This window comes from Rhinatrema bivittatum, unplaced genomic scaffold (genome assembly GCF_901001135.1).
Source record: "Rhinatrema bivittatum unplaced genomic scaffold, aRhiBiv1.1, whole genome shotgun sequence".
NCBI classification, from domain to species: domain Eukaryota; kingdom Metazoa; phylum Chordata; class Amphibia; order Gymnophiona; family Rhinatrematidae; genus Rhinatrema; species Rhinatrema bivittatum.
Genome location: NW_021820532.1, coordinates 221,113 through 235,150, shown reverse-complemented (window position 1 = coordinate 235,150; position 14,038 = coordinate 221,113). Strand labels below are relative to the sequence as shown.

At 52.9% G+C, this 14,038-nt stretch overlaps 1 protein-coding gene across 3 annotated transcripts in view; it reads left to right on the top strand.

Annotated features, from left to right (window-relative positions):
* LOC115081703 (spectrin beta chain, non-erythrocytic 2-like) overlaps positions 1-14,038 on the top strand; it is a 150,375-nt gene that overhangs the window by 112,491 nt on the left and 23,846 nt on the right. For all 3 annotated transcript variants that reach the window (XM_029586124.1, XM_029586123.1, XM_029586125.1), the window contains 5 exons: positions 1,949-2,026; positions 4,069-4,155; positions 5,108-5,199; positions 9,165-9,250; positions 13,544-13,613. In XM_029586124.1, coding sequence (XP_029441984.1) covers positions 1,949-2,026; positions 4,069-4,155; positions 5,108-5,199; positions 9,165-9,250; positions 13,544-13,613 — 413 coding nt within the window. The remainder of the gene's footprint in view (positions 1-1,948; positions 2,027-4,068; positions 4,156-5,107; positions 5,200-9,164; positions 9,251-13,543; positions 13,614-14,038) is intronic.

Below are 14,038 nucleotides of genomic sequence, written 5' to 3'. Positions count from 1 at the left end.
GAAAGGGTCCCCAGAGATGGGTTTGGCAGTACTCCTGAGAGTGTGACAGGTGCACAGAGCAAAAGTTCCTGCTTTGAGAAGCCGAGCCTCCGTTTCTCCGACAGCCAGCCCAAGCCTCGAAGGTCTGGCATTGGAGAAGACAGAGCGGCCACCCAGGGCCAGTACTGCCCAGGGAAGGGTTTCCCGGACTTCAGACTGTCTCGTGTCGACATTCTCCATGAGTGGGACAGGCGGGCGGCCATGTTAAACACCTCCAGCGACAGTAGTAGACTAAATATCAAGAGGCCAAAGGAAATAATCCTCAAGCGAGGAGCTCCCTCTCCTGCCGGGCCCCCTGACCCGCACACGAGCAGCACAGCAGCTGGGAAAGCTGGCACTGGGGTCAGTGAAGACTTGGAGGCAGCAGATAATCCATTAGAGCTGACCTCTTTGTACAAGGCTGAGGAACAATGCTTAACAGGTATCTCCCCAGAGTCCTCCCCCCCACTGCCACTGCTTAATACGGAGCTCAAAGCCTCAAATCCACTCTCGGTGTTTGAATATGAGACGGACCACCAGCAAGAAGATCTTTCTAAAGCCATTCAGCCCTCAGCAGAGCCCAGTGGTGGTCGTCCTTTTATGGTTTTACCAAATCTGACAAGACTGAAACCAAAGGCTGTCATTCCGGCGACTCTCATGGCATCTTCAGATGCTCTGCACCGGGGGCACGCACTCTTCCAGGAAGTTGAGAACGAGTTGGACGGCCTTTGGAGTAACGTGGAGAGATGCAGGCAGAGATCCTGCTCAGACGTGGTTCACCCAACTGCACAAAGAGAGAAGGAGAAAGGGCCATGCAAGGCCCGAACCCAAGACTATGGGCAACCGATTGTCACTTCAGCATCTGATTTACGGGATGCCGAGTTCACGCCGTCCACTTCAGCTCGGAACCGTGAGGGGGAGAGGAGGACAAGTCTCAGCGTAGACCTGAGAGAGCGCAGGCGCCAGGAAGAGCCCAGGGAGACCTCTCATCAAATAACCTTCTCAGATCTGCCGGGGGCTCCATGTACAGCAGAGGAGGAGGAGGAGACGAATATAGTGGGGGTGAGGCCTGTTTGGGTATTTCTTTATAGATATTTCCTCATTACTAAACCAGGAAAAAAAGCCCCAAGAAATTATGACCTCTCTCTAGGGAGAGCTCCTGGGGGAAAACTGGCACAATAGGATGTGGTCATTGACCCGCTGTGGCGAGGTAACTATGAGCTGCGTGTCACAGTACAATATGCACGCTACAATACAGGGCTACCAAGCTGTACTGTCAGTGCCTAGAGAACAACATGGAATGCACAGAGGGGACCGAGGGGTGCACCAGTGTGTGCGGGGGCACTGACGGGCACACCCATATGTCAGAGAGGACTGAGGGGCACACCCATGTGTCAGGGAAGATTGAGGAGCACACCCATGTGTCAGAGGGGACTAAAGGGTGCACCAGTGTGTGCGGGGGCACTGACGGGCACACCCATGTGTCAGAGAGGACTGAGGGGCACACCCATGTGTCAGGGAAGATTGAGGAGCACACCCATGTGTCAGAGGGGACTAAAGGGTGCACCAGTGTGTGCGGGGGCACTGACGGGCACACCCATGTGTAAGAGGGGACTGAGGGGCACACCCATGTGTCAGAGGGGACTAAAGGGTGCACCAGTGTGTGCGGGGGCACTGACGGGCACACCCATGTGTAAGAGGGGACTGAGGGGCACACCCATGTGTCAGAGGGGACTGACGGGCGCACCCATGTGTCAGAGGGGACTGAGGGGCGCACCCATGTGTCAGGGAAGATTGAGGAGCACAGTCATTTGTCAGAGGGGACTGTCGAACCTATGCGTGTGTTGCCGAGGCTCATGTCCGAGGGGAGTCACAGGTACATCTGAATGGATATCTTTGATTTTATCGCTCACTTTGTGCTTTCTTCCAGAATCCCCGTGGGGCAGAATTTCTCCTGATGGAAGGAACCTTAGGAAAGAAGCACACATTGCAGCAGGGAGGGAAAAAGGTGCGCGCAGCTCGGGAAGTGCTCAGGCCTAGCCTCATGAAATCATTTTTGCCTCAATTTTTGGCTTCCTCCTCATACTCTAGGTCGAGATAGTTAGGGTCCAGGCCCTGACTGCATTTTCAGATCTTTGCGTATTCTTTGGGCCCTCGGCAAGGTTGGAAGAGAAAGGACGTGTGAACTTTCTCTTTGAGAACTGGTGCAAAGCCCAAGGGTAAAATGTACACGCGGCCTTTATCCCAGACTCAGCCTTGGCATTTTATTTAGATATCTGGGGAAGGAACCGGGGCAGGGGCTTTGTTGGGTAACATTAGAGGAGTGACTGGGAGGAGAGGGGATCCTCCTGGTGCCACACGTTTTTGTCTATTTTTCAGCCAGGAAGGAGTGGGGGTCCCTCAGGGGGCTGCTGAGTCACCCGCATTGCTTTCTGCACTGGGCAGCAGGGAGGGAGACCCCACGGGGGGGCTGTCGGACCCCCATTGTCTAATTACAGCCAGGGCTGCCGGATAATCGGGCAGGAAGGGGGTATCTGTCTCCATCAGGGAACGAGAGTTTGTGGTTGTCGCACTGCTGTGCCCTATGAAGTCCTCAGACTAATTTGTATATTCTGCACCACCTTAACCTGAGCGTGATGAGCTCGGCCTGTAGGGTGAGTATCTCAGAACCTCCTCTAGCACTGCCCAAGGGGGCCCCTGAGGGACTGACCCAGAAAAGGCATTGACAGATGGCCCCAAGGAACGAAAGCAGGAGAGGCATTTATAGGGATGGCCACAATAGGACTGACCTATGAGAGGCATTGACACTGGAAGTCCCTGAGAAATTGACCTATGAGAGGCATTGACACTGGAGGTACCCAAGAGACTGACCTATGAGAGGCATTGACACTGGAAGTCCCTGAGAAACTGACCTATGAGAGGCATTGACACTGGAGGTACCCAAGAGACTGACCTATGAGAGGCATTGACTCTGGAGGTACCCGAGAGACTGACCTATGAGAGGCATTGACACTGGAAGTCCCTGAGAAATTGACCTATGAGAGGCATTGACACTGGAAGTCCCTGAGAAATTGACCTATGAGAGGCATTGACTCAGGTCAGTCTCTCGGGTACCTCCAATGAGAGGCACTGACACTGGAGGTACCCGAGAGACTGACCTATGAGAGGCATTGACACTGGAGGTACCTGAGAGACTGACCTATGAGAGGCATTGACTCTCTAGGTCCCTGAGAGACTGACCTATGAGAGGCATTGACACTGGAGGTCCCTGAGAGTGACATATGAGAGGCATTGACTCTCTAGGTCCCTGAGAGACTGACCTATGAGAGGCATTGACAATGGAGGTCCCTGAGAGTGACATATGAGAGGCATTGACTCTCTAGGTCCCTGAGAGACTGACCTATGAGAGGCATTGACACTGGAGGTACCCGAGAGACTGACCTATGAGAGGCATTGACTCTGGAGGTACCTGAGAGACTGACCTATGAGAGGCATTGACACTGGAGGTACCCGAGAGACTGACCTATGAGAGGCATTGACTCTGGAGGTACCCGAGAGATTGACCTATGAGAGGCATTGACACTGGAGGTACCTGAGAAACTGACCTATGAGAGACATTGACATGGGTGGCCCATTAGGGCACTGACCCCGGAGAGGCATTGGCATGGGTGGTCCCTGAGGTACTGATCTAGGACAGGTGGGTAGCCCCAAGGGAACTGATACAGGAGAAGCATTGACATGGATCATCTCTAGGAGGCCAATATTCAATAGGCTATTAAGTGGACAAGTTATCTGGCTAATGGTCTCCCATACTCAGTGAGATAAACGTCCCACTGAATATACCAGCCTAAAGTTATCCGGTTACCTTTAGCCAGAGAACAGAACCTCTAAGAGAGCGACACATAAGGGGAGTGGCTGATAAAGGGAGACGTCACCCCCTTGCACCCTCCTAGAAACAGCTCAGTCACGCCCCGGCAAAAGCCACCATGCAAGGGCAGAGACGTGTGGAGTCGCTGGCGGCCTCTTACCTGTTTCTCGTCCGTCTGGCAGGCAGCCGGTCGCTCCTGGAGCAGGTATCATGCCGTGCTGGTGAGAAGGACCCTCTGCTTCTACCAGGATCGCAAGGACTCCATGAAGGTAAGGGGGAGGGAGGCGTCCAGCTGATTTCACAAATCACGTTAGCCTCTGCGAGGGTCGTTGCTGTGGGTAACTCTGTGAGGTAAGGCGGCACTCCTGGACCCCAGGGTCCTGACTTTGTGTCACCCCAGAGTTACCTATAGCCACCTAGGTTTAGGACACCTCTTCAGCCTGAGCAGGCTAAGTCATCCGAGTAACTCAGCTCCTCCCAGTTACACCCCTAACTTAGCCTGTTATCTTATTAAGTTCCCAAATATTCACTCAGCTGCCTAAATGCTTTGGGATGGGGACCTCGGTATTTCCACCTCATGTGTGGACTCCGTTGCCAGCGGCCCCAAGGGAACTTCCAGGATGTGCAGAGGGTTAAAATCTCCCTTTTATAGCACTCGTAGGTATGTCAGGCGACCCTTGCTCTGCCCCCCCGGTCGCGCCCCTGCTTGCGGCACCACGTGGCTGCTCTTCGGCGCCCCCTACAGCTCGGCGCCCTAGGCGACCGCCGACGTTCGCCCAATGGACGCGCCGGCCCTGGATTAAGTGTCGCCCCTTCTTTTCCAGATGACCCCCAGTGCTCTCTCCCCTACCCCCTTGCATTTCAGTCCCACCCGTCCTGAAGAGGTTATAGCACAGTATGGGACTCGCAGCCTCAGTCAGTGGCAGTCCGGGGATTAGAACTCAGGTGCACAGAGGGAGCCAGAGCCTCGCAGCTGAGGTCCCGCCCCCTCAGCAGTAACCCCATTCTTAGCTGTGATTATTGTCCTGTTATTATGTTTCTGCCTCATTGCATTCTATCCTGTGTTTGTATTTACTTTTCTTAGTCGCTTTGAACTCCTGAGGGGAAGCAATGCAAAAATTAATAAATGATTGATTGACGAGGTGCAGGGACTATCGGGTTACTCACAAAGCACAGAGGTCCTGCTAATGTTTCTCCTCCTCCTCCCTCTCCTCTTGGCAGAGTCCTGTCTTGGTCACATCTCTGACGCTGAGAGGAGCCGTCTGCTCTCTAGAACTGGACTACACCAAGAAGCCCCACGTCTTCCGACTGCAGTGAGTACTAACACCTTACTGCCTCAGTGCAGTGCCTGGGGTAATGCCTGCAGCTGCAGTGAGTAATATACAATACCTCTGGCCAGTGGCCAGGAAACCCCCCAGCTGCAGTGAATGTGTGTTACTGCCTCAGAGCAGTGCCTGGGGTAATGCCTGCAGCTGCAGTGAGTAATATACGTTACCTCTGGCCAGTGGCCAGGAAACCTCCAGCTGCAGTGAATGTGTTACTGCCTCAGAGCAGTGCCTGGGGTAATGCCTGCAGCTGCAGTGAGTAATATACAATACCTCTGGCCAGTGGCCAGGAAACCTCCAGCTGCAGTGAATGTGTTACTGCCTCAGAGCAGTGCCTGGGGTAATGCCTGCAGCTGCAGTGAGTAATATACAATACCTCTGGCCAGTGGCCAGGAAACCTCCAGCTGCAGTGAATGTGTGTTACTGCCTCAGAGCAGTGCCTGGGGTAATGCCTGCAGCGGCAGTGAGTAATATATGTTACCTCTGGCCAGTGGCCAGGAAACCCCCAGCTGCAGTGAATGTGTGTTACTGCCTCGGTGCAGTGCCTGGGTAATGCCTGGCATGATGCCCAGCTGCAGTGAATGTGTGTTACTGCCTCAGATCAGTGCCTGGGGTAATGCCTGCAGCTGCAGTGAGTAATATACAATACCTCTGGCCAGTGGCTAGGAAACCTCCAGCTGCAGTGAATGTGTGTTACTGCCTCAGAGCAGTGCCTGGGGTAATGCCTGCAGCTGCAGTGAGTAATATATGTTACCTCTGGCCAGTGGCCAGGAAACCTCCAGCTGCAGTGAATGTGTTACTGCCTCAGAGCAGTGCCTGGGGTAATGCCTGCAGCTGCAGTGAGTAATATACAATACCTCTGGCCAGTGGCCAGGAAACCTCCAGCTGCAGTGAATGTGTTACTGCCTCAGAGCAGTGCCTGGGGTAATGCCTGCAGCTGCAGTGAGTAATATACAATACCTCTGGCCAGTGGCCAGGAAACCTCCAGCTGCAGTGAATGTGTGTTACTGCCTCAGAGCAGTGCCTGGGGTAATGCCTGCAGCGGCAGTGAGTAATATATGTTACCTCTGGCCAGTGGCCAGGAAACCCCCAGCTGCAGTGAATGTGTGTTACTGCCTCGGTGCAGTGCCTGGGTAATGCCTGGCATGATGCCCAGCTGCAGTGAATGTGTGTTACTGCCTCAGATCAGTGCCTGGGGTAATGCCTGCAGCTGCAGTGAGTAATATACAATACCTCTGGCCAGTGGCTAGGAAACCTCCAGCTGCAGTGAATGTGTGTTACTGCCTCAGAGCAGTGCCTGGGGTAATGCCTGCAGCTGCAGTGAGTAATATATGTTACCTCTGGCCAGTGGCCAGGAAACCCCCAGCTGCAGTGAATGTGTGTTACTGCCTCGGTGCAGTGCCTGCGGTGATGCCTTGATTCCCGCTGTTCCCATGTCACCTGTGCTGCTGCCTGCTTGGCCACTCATCTTAAGAGCCTGCGAGAGGGGAGGCGGCCAGGCAGGGGACTCACACTGTGGGGAAAAAAAGATGAGTCTGCCGAGGGGGCCTGCAGGAGAGCAGATTTCAAGGCAGCTTGCAGTTTACACACACACACACACTCATTCACACTCACACACACTCATTCACACACACACTCATTCACACTCACATACTCACTCACACAAAGGAGGCCGAGGCAGGGCAGGGGTACAACAGGACAGGGAGCTGCTGAGTGAAAGAGGACACCTGAAGCCTACAGCAGAGCTGATTTTGAGGCAGCAGCAGTCCAGTAATCACACCACACACACACACACACACACACACACGTGTGGGGCAGAGCGAGTGAAGGCAGTGACTGAAAGAAACTGATCTTGGGGGGCAGTTCATTGTCTCTGGTGAGAGAGAGACTGCTTTAGGGGGAGAGGGTGACAATGACTGGTGAGAGAGACTGGTCAGGGTGGAGGAGGTGACAGCGACGAGAGAGAGACTGGTTTATCAGTGGGATGATAGTGTTGGCCTTTGTGTTGGACACACTGGGCAGTCACCCGGGACACCACCAGTATCACCTATCCTGCTGCAGCATGAAGAGAGGCCCAGTGAGGCTGTGGCAGATCCAATCCCCATGCGGCCCAAAGAAATGGCAAGGCCTGAGAGTGAGAGCCTGTGTGTGTGTGTGTGAGAAGGGAAGAGCCTGTATGTGTGTGCGTATGAGGGAGAATGAACGTGTGTGTGAGAGACCCTGTGTGAGTGAGCACTTATATGTCACAAACGTGTATACACACATAATGAGGGAGAGGGGGTGCGTGTGAGAGTATGGGTGTGTGTATGGGAAGGGGGAGTGTGTAAGAGAACAAACGTGCCAATATGTCTGAGAAAGGGCTAAGTTTGGGCATCCCCTCTCTCCCAATCTATGATGATCTCAGGTATGGAGAGTAGGAGATTTGTTAATCCTTTTTGGTTTTAATTTTGGGGAATTATTTGATGATTCTGCTGTTTTGAAATATTTTATTGGTGTTTTGGGAAATGTATAACATTTTTAAATTACTGGATGTTCTAGTCATCAGATGTTTTGAAATATGTTTTTATTTTATTAGCCTGGTTTTACTAGTATTATTCTTGATTGATATTTCTTGATTTCATTGTTTGCTGTTTTATGAGGAATGGTATTGTTGCACTGCATACAGCGTCTGGCTTGCTGTGATGTCCAGTTCAGCTTTTATCTATACATTTTATAATTTATGGTTTCTTTATTCTATATTCATCTCCAAATGATACCTATGGATATATTTTGTGTAATTTATGAGGTGTTTAAATATCATTTGAGTAAGATCTTGTATCCATTTTCTAAAATTGTTGATGCAGTGTTATCAAACAATTTTACAAATAGTTTTCCTGGGCGGCAAGAACGAGCCAGGGCTTTCTTTATTGCATACCGGGCCCTGAGGAATTTTTCTTGTAATAGTTAATAGGTGCTGGGTTGCCAAATACAGTTAACGGCAGGCCAAGTTGTTCATAGTGTAGGGGTGTGCTCTCTTTCTTGGTTATTTAGATAAAAATGTGACATTTTTTTGGCTCAGTTCTGATGCTGATGTATGATCCAGGGATACATTATTCGATAGAAAATGAAAAGTATCTTTATTCTGTAGATGCAGCATTTCTGTATTTCTAGGGCTGGTGGTGGGGACAGCGCAGAGGTCAGGGGGAGGAGAAGTGTGCCCACCCCCTCTAATCCATGTCAGTCTGAGGGAGGAGGGTGTTTGCCCTTCATTCCCACCTCCCCCCATGTGACTTGTGAATGTCGTGGGGGGGGGGGAGGTTACCTTGAGCTGCCCCTGGGGTCGGGTAACATATGGGGAGGGGGCAGTGGGTGGTCTCGTGGAAATTTCAGCAAACTATGGGCCAGTTTGGTCTTTTTCTGCCGTCAGCTGACCTTATCTGGATACTTAACTAAAGTTATCCAGATAAAATTGTCCGGGTAACTTGCTGGGCACTTCACTGAATTATTATCCATTCTGTAATTAGACAATGGGGGTCCGACAGCCCCCCCCGTGGGGTCTCCCTCCCTGCTGCCCAGTGCAGAAAGCAATGCGGGTGACTCAGCAGCCCCCTGAGGGACCCCCACTCCTTCCTGGCTGAAAAATAGACAAAAACGTGTGGCACCAGGAGGATCCCCTCTCCTCCCAGTCACTCCTCTAATGTTACCCAACAAAGCCCCTGCCCCGGTTCCTTCCCCAGATATCTAAATAAAATGCCAAGGCTGAGTCTGGAACTCACTCCCACCCCCCCGAACCTGCTCCTAGAGCTGTGCCGGATGCTGGCAGGACCCTGGCCAACAGCCCTTCTGCTGGGTGGGCTTGAGAGCTTTCCAGGGTGCCATCAGGAGGCTGGAGCTGGGGGGTGGCAGTAAACCTGTGGGCTTAGGCTCAGGAGCTCCTGTTTGCATCCTTACCCTCCCCTGTCTCTTCTTTCCAGTCTGGCAGACGGCTCGGAGTGTCTCCTGCAAGCTCCATCCGCAGCCCTCACTCAGGAGTGGGTCTCCAAAATCCAGCAAAACGCCGGTGAGAGGCGCAGGCAGACTCCCTGGGAAATGTGATCCCAGCTCTCTCTAGAAAGCTGCACTTTCACCAGTGCTCCCGCTACTTATCCACAGGCTGCCTGCGCAAAGCTTTTCCTTTCTGCAACTTTTTAAAAGCTGAATTCAACTTTGTGCGCTGCGAGCCAGTATAAGGCAAATAATATCGGGATTTTGAAAGCGTTATTTAATGAATGTTTTAGTAAAAATAATTCTATATTAAGTATCTCAGCATGTCATTTCTTTTAAATAAATATAATTCAAAAATACATTTGATCTGCTAAGCATAATTATATAGGGGTAGATTTTCAGAGCCCTGCTCGCCTAAATCCGCCCAAAACCGGGCGGATTTAGGCGAGCAGGGCCCTGCGCGCCGGGAAGCCTATTTTACATAGGCCTCCCGGCGCGCGCAGAGCCCCGGGACTCGCGTAAGTCCCGGGGTTCTCGGAGGGGGGCGTGTCGGGGGCGTGTCGGGGGGCGGGGCCCGGTCGTCGCGGCGTTCCGGGGGCGTGTCGGCAGCGTTTTGGGGGCGGGTACGGGGCGTGGCTACGGCCCGGGGGCGTGGCCGCGCCCTCCGTACCCGCCCCCAGGTCGCGGCCCGGCGCGCAGCAGGCCCGCTGGCGCGCGGGGATTTACGTCTCCCTCCGGGAGGCGTAAATCCCCCGACAAAGGTAAGGGGGGGGTGTAGACAGGGCCGGGCGGGTGGGTTAGGTAGGGGAAGGGAGGGGAAGGTGAGGGGAGGGCAAAGGAAAGTTCCCTCCAAGGCCGCTCCGATTTCGGAGCGGCCTTGGAGGGAACGGGGGGAGGCAGCGCGGCTCGGCGCGCGCAGGCTATACAAAATCGATAGCCTTGCGCGCGCCGATCCAGGATTTTAGTAGATACGCGCGACTACGCGCGTATCTACTAAAATCCAGCGTACTTTTGTTTGCGCCTGGAGCGCAAACAAAAGTAGGCTGTTCGCGCTCGTCTGAAAATCTACCCCATAGTAAGGGGCGGATTTTCAGAGCCCTGCTCGCGTAAATCCGCCCAAAACCGGGCGGATTTACGCGAGCAGGGCCCTGCGCGCCGGGAAGCCTATTTTACATAGGCCTCCCGGCGCGCGCAGAGCCCCGGGACTCGCGTACGTCCCGGGGTTCTCGGAGGGGGGGGTGTGGGGGGGGGGGGCCGGAGCGCGCGGCGTTGCGGGGGCGTGTCGGCAGCGTTTTGGGGGCGGGTACGGGGCGTGGCTACGGCCCGGGGGCGTGGCCGCGCCCTCCGTACCCGCCCCCAGGTCGCGGCCCGGCGCGCAGCAGGCCCGCTGGCGCGCGGGGATTTACGTCTCCCTCCGGGAGGCGTAAATCCCCCGACAAAGGTAAGGGGGGGTGTAGACAGGGCCGGGTGGGTGGGTTAGGTAGGGGAAGGGAGGGTAAGGTGAGGGGAGGGCAAAGGAAAGTTCCCTCCGAGGCCGCTCCGATTTCGGAGCGGCCTTGGAGGGAACGGGGGGAGGCAGCGCGGCTCGGCGCGCGCAGGCTATACAAATCGATAGCCTTGCGCGCGCCGATCCAGGATTTTAGTGGATACGCGCGGCTCCGCGCGTATCTACTAAAATCCAGCGTACTTTTGCTTGAGTCTGATGCGCAAGCAAAAGTAGGCTGATCGCGCTTCTTTTAAAATCTACCCCTAAGTGTATACTTGCTGTTATACCATTTTATGTGCGAGCTGTTTTTGCCATGCACACAGGGGTAGATTTTAAGAGGCGCGCGAACAGCCTACTTTTGCTTGCGCATCAGACTCAAGCAAAAGTACGCTGGATTTTAGTAGATACGCGCGGAGCCGCGCGTATCCACTAAAATCCTGGATCGGCGCGCGCAAGGCTATCGATTTTGTATAGCCTGCGCGCGCCGAGCCGCGCTGCCTCCCCCCGTTCCCTCCAAGGCCGCTCCGAAATCGGAGCGGCCTTGGAGGGAACTTTCCTTTGCCCTCCCCTCACCTTACCCTCCCTTCCCCTACCTAACCCACCCACCCGGCCCTGTCTACACCCCCCCCTTACCTTTGTCGGGGGATTTACGCCTCCCGGAGGGAGACGTAAATCCCCGCGCGCCAGCGGGCCTGCTGCGCGCCGGGCCGCGACCTGGGGGCGGGTACGGAGGGCGCGGCCACGCCCCCGGGTCGTAGCCGCGCCCCGTACCCGCCCCCAAAACGCGGCCGACACGCCCCCGAAACGCCGCGTCGACCGGGCCCGCCCCCCGACACGCCCCCGACACGCCCCCCTCCGAGAACCCCGGGACTTACGCGAGTCCCGGGGCTCTGCGCGCGCCGGGAGGCCTATGTAAAATAGGCTTCCCGGCGCGCAGGGCCCTGCTCGCGTAAATCCGCCCGGTTTTGGGCGGATTTACGCGAGCAGGGCTCTGAAAATCCGCCCCACAGAGTTCATGACCTGTGTGTGCATGCTCAGGCACAATGCTTAGAGGGACCAATGCTTACAGCAAGCAGGTGATGTGGCCACTAACTCGAGTTATAGACACCGTAAGAAGCATCAGTCCAAGCAGCTATTAACATCTATTATTACAACCTTAAAGACATCACTTCCAGCATCTATTAACTTTTATTATATCCACTAAAAGACATAAGAACACAAGATATCCCATACTGGGTCAGACTAATGGTCCATCAAGCCCAGTATTCTGTTTCCAACTTTGACCAATCCAGGCCACAAGTACCTGGCAAGTACCCAAACATTAAGTAGATCCCATGCTACTAATGCCAGTAATAGCCATGGCTATTCCCTAAGTCAACTTGATTAATAGCAGCTTACGGACTTCTCCAAACCTTTTTTTTAAACCAAGCCACACTAACTTCCCTAACCACATCCTCTGGCAATGAATTCCAGAGCTTAATTATCATTGAATGAAAAAGAATTGTCTCCAATTTGTTTTAAATGTGCTACTTGTTAACTTTATGGCATGTCCCCAGTCCTTCTATTATCCGAAAGAGTAAATAACTGCTTCACATTTATCCATTCTAGACCTCTCATGATTTTAAACACCTCTATCATATCCCCCCCTCAGCCGTCGCTTCTCCAAGCTGAACAGCCCTAACCTCTTCAGCCTTTCCTCATAGGAGAGCCACTCAAAGAATCTATTAATATCTGTTATACCACACTGAGACCTCACTCCCAGCACCTATTAACTTCTATTATACACCCTAAGAGACATCACTCCCAGCACCAATTAACTTCTATTATACCCCCTAAGAGACATCACTCCCAGCACCTATTAACTTCTATTATACCCCCTAAGAGACATCACTCCCAGCACCTATTAACTTCTATTATACACTCTAAGAGACATCACTCCCAGCACCTATTAACTTCTATTATACCCCCTAAGAGACATCACTCCCAGCACCTATTAACTTCTATTATATTCCCTAAGAGACATCGCTCCCAGCACCTATTAACTTCTATTACACCCCCTAAGAGACATCGCTCCCAGCACCTATTAACTTCTATTATACCCCCTAAGAGACATCACTCCCAGCACCTATTAACTTCTATTATACCCCCTAAGAGACATCACTCCCAGCACCTATTAACTTCTATTATACACCCTAAGAGACATCACTCCCAGCACCAATTAACTTCTATTATACCCCCTAAGAGACATCACTCCCAGCACCTATTAACTTCTGTTATACCCCCTAAGAGACATCACTCCCAGCACCAATTAACTTCTATTATACAACCTAAGAGACATCACTCCCAGCACCTATTAACTTCTATTATACCCCCTAAGAGACATCACTCCCAGCACCTATTAACTTCTGTTATACCCCCTAAGAGACATCACTCCCAGCACCTATTAACTTCTATTATACACCCTAAGAGACATCACTCCCAGCACCTATTAACTTCTATTATACACCCTAAGAGACATCGCTCCCAGCACCTATTAACTTCTATTAAACAACCTAAGAGACATCACTCCCAGCACCTATTAACTTCTATTATACCCCCTAAGAGACATCACTCCCAGCACCTATTAACTTCTATTATACACTCTAAGAGACATCACTCCCAGCACCTATTAACTTCTATTATACAACCTAAGAGACATCACTCCCAGCACCTATTAACTTCTATTATACCCCCTAAGAGACATCACTCCCAGCACCTATTAACTTCTATTATACCCCCTAAGAGACATCACTCCCAGCACCTATTAACTTGTATTACAGAGTGTAAGGGACGTAACTTGCAGCGTGTGCTAATGTCCCTTCTTGCTCTCTCCTCTCCTGGAAGCTGTCAGCGAGGGCGATCTCTTCCAGTCATTTGTGCCGGTCCCCAGTGGGAGGAGCTGTTTGGCTGCAGGGTAAGTGCTGGGTTTTAGGGAACGGGATGTCCGATAGTGCAGAGGCTGTTGCATGTGTGTGCAGCGTGTCCTACCCTTGCCTGTCTTTACCTGTGCGTGTTTGGTGTATTAGTGCGACCTGGGTCCTTGTCTCAGCAGGACGGTGTGCAGACAGGGAAAAGGAGCGAGTCCGTGGCAGGCTGTGTAACCCTGCTCTCTCTCTCATAATGGGGCCGATGCAGTATCATGTGTGCACACAAAGCGTGTGTCCCACGCGCACGCATCCCCGGTCTTGGGCGCTGGGCTGTAATATACATAAAAGAACTGGTGTGCTGAAAGGGGCGTGCATGGGATAAATTGTGCGTCCCTAGTGCCTGCATGGCATTGCGCGCCCAGGAGGCGTGGCTGAGCACAGGTAAGGAAAGCTTTCTGTGGTTCCTCTTGCT